Raw genomic sequence first — 6,000 nt, 5'->3', positions numbered from 1 at the left:
GATAGAATAACTGACAATTACTCCAGGTGAAATGTAATTATTGGTTTAGCTTGCCTCTGCCATTACAGACATTGACCAACCTTGCAAATAAGTTTTGGCGGTGCCACAAAAGTGGCAGTTCATCCTTAAGTATAAGTATGTCTTATTTTTTAAAAAGGGCATTTTTTCACAAACTGGGAGCTACAGTGTCTGCCTCGCCCCATCATATATAGAAAAGCAAAAAATATTTTCAGCGAATACTGGTAGAAAATGTAATCTTTATTGAAAAAATATAAACAACAAACATGATTTAAAATCCGTACGATATTCAAAAATTCTAGCTTCTAGTAAAGAATTTGGTGATATCCGATGAATGTTTTGAGGCAACAGAAAGTCTCTTGGCCTGGCTTCTTTCCTTTGCTTGCTTGGCCGTTCTCTTAAAAAGAAAGTAAACAGTAATTTAGTATCTCAAATCAACAAAAGGATACACAAGAGATAACCTGACTCTTACTAACGGGTGTTAATTTGCAAAGTAATATGCCAGTTTTAAACGAAACAAAATAGAATAAAACATTTTCAAATTGTAATATTTAGTAATTGTTCATTAGTGACATTACCGTATTCATAACGTTTTTTGAATACGCATGACATTTATAGTTACACCATATCTAGACCTTCATTCTCCCTCCCCGTAACTGGGTGAGAGAAGGAGAATGATATCCTGATAACTACGATAGGCAGATGGGACAAGTCTGGGTGTGTTGACTCATCGTTCCGAAGAGCCCAAGTGTACTAGAAGTGAAGCCAGCATTTAATTGAAATGAAGGACTATGAAATGAGGAGGAAGCTACTCCACTTGGGATGGTAGCTTCATTGAGCTGACCCAATGTTCAAACTGCTGTCTCTTGGTTTGGAGGATTACATTTGAATAAAGTGGTCCATGATCCCTTGATCCCTTCACATAAAAGGAGACCTGAATTGTACTTGGCCTGCCCCCGGTCACCCAGCGTTTATCTGGTGTAGGTGGCCTATTGACTCTTTCAGGTCTGGGCTTGTTAAATAGACATTCTACACCACATTTTCTTTTTATTTTTTACTGCAAAACAGCGGCCTTGCATTTCTCAAATGGTGGTGGACAGAGCTAAGACACGGAAGGCTCAGAGCATCAAGGACGTCCTGAGTTCTCATAAATCTCAGTCTAACCCCCTGACTCCATGGGCGGCTCCTCTGCCGAACGTCGCCCAACTGCTTTTCAGCAGTGTAAAAAAGGAAAAATAAAACGCAATAACACAATGTTATTATCCTTCTATTTTTACCTGCTGAGGTAGTTTTGTGAGGTGGGGCTGCCCTGCCCACAGAGCAGGGGGGGGGGGGGGGGGGGGGGGGGGGGGGAGGATGGGTGTGTGGTGTGTGGTGGGCACTCTAAGTGCGCATGACAATTTGGCCGGCCAAACTGTCATGCGCACTTTGCATGTTCTCCACTAGCCTGGGTGGAGAACATGCACATGCCCACAGTCCCTGTCTCAGTGGCGAATGACTGCGCTCAGTCCAATCACAACGCTGCTGACAGCAGCGTCGTGATTGGCTTAGGGGAGCCTGTGTGTTTCCTGCTTTCATACTGTATGCCACTGGGCAACACTCTACTCTAATCAATGCCACTTTATGACATTCTAGTACACCATACAATACTGTATTCCAATCCACTCTACCATTTTCTGAGACACCGTACTGTACACCACTTCATAAAACTCAACTAGACTGTATGCTACTGTGCTCTTCTGTAATCTACATCACTTTCCAATACTGTATGACACGCCAGTGCACTTTAATGTACAACAAGGTACTCCAATTTATGACACTTTACTCGACTGTATGCTACACTACTCCACTCAATGCCACTACAGTCTACGGAACGCCACTCCGTTCTCTGACATGTTACTTCACTGTACACTACCCGACTCCAGTGTATTCCACACCACTCTATTACACTTTATCGCACAGTACCATACGCCGCTCTACCGTCCGACACTACTCCACTGTATGCAACTCCACACTACAACATTGTACTACATTCCATGACACACTACTCCACTCTATGCCACCATACTACACCGTATGACACGCCACTCAATTTCTCTCTACGATACACCACTCCTCTATATAAGACAGCACTTCACTCTACAACACTCTCCTCCACTGTTCTCAGTGACACTCAATGTGATGATACTCCACTCTACTTCACCCTACTCCACTCTACTTCACTCAAACACTGTTCAACTTACCAGTCCACTGTACAACTCGCTGCTCCAGTCTACGATACTTAACTTCACTATATAAGACAACATGCCACTACACTATATAATACTTTGCTACATTGTATGAAACACCACTACACTCTGCTCAACTACACTATTTCAATCTACAGTACTCCCCTTTTTGTGACAATAGACTTTACAACAGTCTCCTCCACTGTACTGTACGACACTCCATATAACAACTCTCCTCTCACGATACTGGTTCTTACAATTTGAAAACACCTTTTTATAATAAATTTAAAAAAACAATGAAATGCAATGAAAAAAAACAAAGCTTAAAGCATATATATATATATGGAATATGCTACTTACCAGTATGCATCTGTTCTTGGCATATAGAGCTGCAGATCTACACACTTTTGCATAGATCGCCATCTGGTGTTGGGCCCGGATGTTTGCAGTTTGTTTTTCCTCTTGTAAAGTCTTTGGAAGTCATGAGGTCGGTGACTCCTCCTTTGGATCGTATTGCGCATGGGCTTCGGCTCCATCCTCAGATTGTTTTTCGCCAGCAGGGAAAGATGGAGCGTAGTAACAACAGTGAAGAAACCCATGTGTGTTGTATCTAAATAAGATAGACTGGAACAGATACAGGTAGCCGGGGAGGCGGGTGGGTGTGTGTAGATCTGCAGCTCTACATGCCAAGAACAGATGCATACTGGTAAGTAGCATATTCCGTTCGAGGCATATGAGCTGCAGATTACACACTTTTGCATACACTATATAGCAGTTCCCAACCTTAGCGACGACCACCGGTATCTGTTGCAGTGGTAAATAGTGTTTTTAGTACAGCCTGGCCCACACTAGCTTGTTGCTTGGTTTGCACATCTACACAATAGTGTTTAGTGAAAGTGTGCGGTGTTGACCATGTAGCTGCTTTGCAGATATCATCTAATGGGATGTTCCCTAGAAAAGCCATGAAAGCCCCTATCTTCCGTGTAGAATGGGCTTTAAGGGGAACAGAAAGCGTCCGTTTTGCCTTGCGGTAGCAAATCTGGATGCATTTTACAATCCACCTAGCTATCCCTGTTTTTGAGATGGGGTTGCCCTTGTGTGGTGGAGAAAAAGAGACAAACCGTTGTTTGGTCTTTCTGAAAGTTTGTGTTCTTTGGATAAAGTAAAGTAAGGCTCGTTTGACATCTAGCGTGTGCAGAGCCCTTTCTGCAACGGTCTGAGGTTGCGAGAAAAATACTGGTAATTCTACAGATTGGTTTAGGTGAAAAGGGGAAATGACTTTAGGTAGGAATTTTGGGTTGGTACGGAGAACAACCTTGTTCTGGTGCATTTGAAGAAAAGGTTCTTGTATGGTAAGTGCTTGTATCTCACTGACCCTTCTAAGGGAAGTGATGGCTACAAGGAAAGCTGTTTTCCATGTGAGGAATTGCAGTTCGCATTTATGCAAAGGTTCGAAGGGAGGCCCCATGAGCCTTGTGAGAACGATATTTAAGTTCCACACAGGTGAGGGTGGTACTCTAGGGGGAATTATTCTTTTGAGGCCTTCCATGAAGGCTTTAATCGCAGGTACTCTGAAAAGTGATAGGTGCTGCCTGTTTTGTACGTAAGCTGCAATTGCTGCGAGGTGTAGCCGAATGGAGGTATAGGCTAGATTACACCTTTGTATGTGGAGTAAGTAGCATATGATGTGTTGTATAGACACATCTAGAGGATTGATTGTGTTGTTGTGGCAATAAACAACAAATCTTTTCCACTTGGCAGCGTAGCAGGCTCTAGTGGTAGGGCGTCTAGCTTCTCTGATGACGTTCATACAGTCAGGGGGAAGGTTTAGGTACCCGAATTCTAGGATTTCAGGAGCCAGATCGCAAGGTTGAGCTGAGCTGGGTCTGGGTGCCTGATCTCTCCATGTTTCTGGGTTAGGAGGCATGGTGAGAGGTGTAGCTTTTGGTGTGGTACTACTGAGAGTTCCAGCAGCGTGGTGTACCACGGTTGTCTGGCCCATGTTGGAGCTACTAGGATCAGTGTGAGGGAGTGCTGTTGTAGCTTTCGCACCACTAATGGAATGAGTGGAAGAAGCGGAAAAGCGTACGCAAATTTGCCTGACCAGTTCATCCATAACGCATTTCCTTTGGACAATGGGTGTGGGCATCTGGCGGCGAAGCTTGGGCATTTTGTGTTTTCGTGGGTGGCGAAGAGGTCTAGCTGTGGATGCCCCCACATTTGAAAGAACGGATGAAGAACCTGTGGGTGAAGTTCCCACTCGTGGATCTGTTGTGTCTGTCTGCTGAGCAGATCTGCCACGGTGTTTTGGACTCCTGGGACATGTTGAGCTAGGAGAAAGATTTTGTGGGGAATTTCCCATCTCCATATGCTCTGTGCTAATTGAGAGAGCTGTGGAGAGTATGTGCCGCCTTGTTTTTGAATATAATACATGGCCGTCATGTTGTCTGTGCGAATGAGGCCTGCATTGCCTGAAATCCGTGGTTGAAAGGATTTCAGGGCTAGAAAGATTGCTAGTAACTCCAGATGGTTGATATGGAGTAACTTTTGGTGCGGCGTCCATGTGCCCTGCACTGTGAGGTCTAATAGATGAGCTCCCCAGCCGGAGAGCGATGCGTCCATTGTTAGCATTATTTGGGGAACTGGGTCCAGGAACGGTCGACCTTTGGAAAGGTTTGTGGTGTTCCACCACTGCAGAGAGCGATGGGTGCGACCGTCTACCAACACCAGATCTGTCAGTTGCCCCTGGGCCTGGTTCCATTGGCGCGCTAAGCACTCTTGGAGTGGACGCATCTGGAGTCTTGCGTGAGGTACTATGAAAATGCAAGAGGCCATCATCCCTATCAGTTGCATAAACACTCGTGCTGGAAGGGAGTGTTGAAGTACGAATTTTTGTCGCAAAGCCTGAATGCTTGCAATCCTGGCCAGATTTGGGTAGGCTATTGCTTTTGAGGTGTCTATGGTGGCACCGAGGTATTGTTTTATGTGGGATGGTGTTCGCTGGGACTTTTGGTGGTTCACCATGAAGCCTAGTTGGTGAAGTAATTGGATTGTGGTAGCGGTGTGGTGTACACATTGGTTGTAAGAAGTGGCTTTTATCAGCCAATCGTCCAAGTATGGGAAGACGTGAATGCGCTGTCTTCTGAGGTGTGCCACCACCACCGCTAGGTACTTGGTGAATACCCGTGGTGCTGTTGTGACTCCGAACGGGAGCACTTTGAATTGGTAGTGTTGTCCGTCCACTACAAATCTGAGGTACTTTCTGTGAGCATGGTGTACTGGAATGTGAAAGTATGCGTCTTTCAAGTCCAGTGTGGTGAGAAAGTCGTTCTGGGAGAGGAAGTACCTGCTGAAGCGTTACCAAGTGAAAATGGTCTGATTGTATGTATGTGTTTAGGGGCCGGAGATCTAGAATAGGTCGTAGAGTCTCGTCCCTTTTTGGTATTAGAAAATATAGGGAGTAAACCCCGAAATTTTGTTGATTGAGGGGAACGTTTTCTATTGCCCGTTTTTGTAGGAGGGAGATTACCTCCTGCTTTAACAGTGTGGAATGTTCTTGTGACATTGGGCGTTGCCTGGGTGGAATGTTTGGGGGGGTAGATGTTAATTCCAGGCAGTATCCTGACCAAATTATTTGGGTCACCCATTTGTCTGAGGTGATGGTCTCCCAGACATGAAGGAAATTTGTGAGTCTGCCCCCGACTGGAGTGGAATGGTCTGGGGGAGCGGGGGGAAGTCATTGGGTAGTAGGTGT

At 45.1% G+C, this 6,000-nt stretch overlaps 1 protein-coding gene across 3 annotated transcripts in view; it reads right to left on the bottom strand.

The window, feature by feature from the left end:
• Nucleotides 1-237: 237 nt before the first annotated feature.
• The window catches only part of ZRANB3 (zinc finger RANBP2-type containing 3), a 615,617-nt gene continuing 609,854 nt past the window's right edge, over nt 238-6,000 (bottom strand). For all 3 annotated transcript variants that reach the window (XM_085645762.1, XM_085645761.1, XM_085645763.1), the window contains one exon: nt 238-415. In XM_085645762.1, the coding sequence (XP_085501888.1) occupies nt 317-415 (99 nt within the window). In that variant the 3' untranslated portion in view covers nt 238-316. The remainder of the gene's footprint in view (nt 416-6,000) is intronic.

Source organism: Triturus cristatus, chromosome 3_1, assembly GCF_964204655.1.
Source record: "Triturus cristatus chromosome 3_1, aTriCri1.1, whole genome shotgun sequence".
Taxonomy (NCBI): domain Eukaryota; kingdom Metazoa; phylum Chordata; class Amphibia; order Caudata; family Salamandridae; genus Triturus; species Triturus cristatus.
This window is presented reverse-complemented; position numbering and strand designations above follow the sequence as displayed.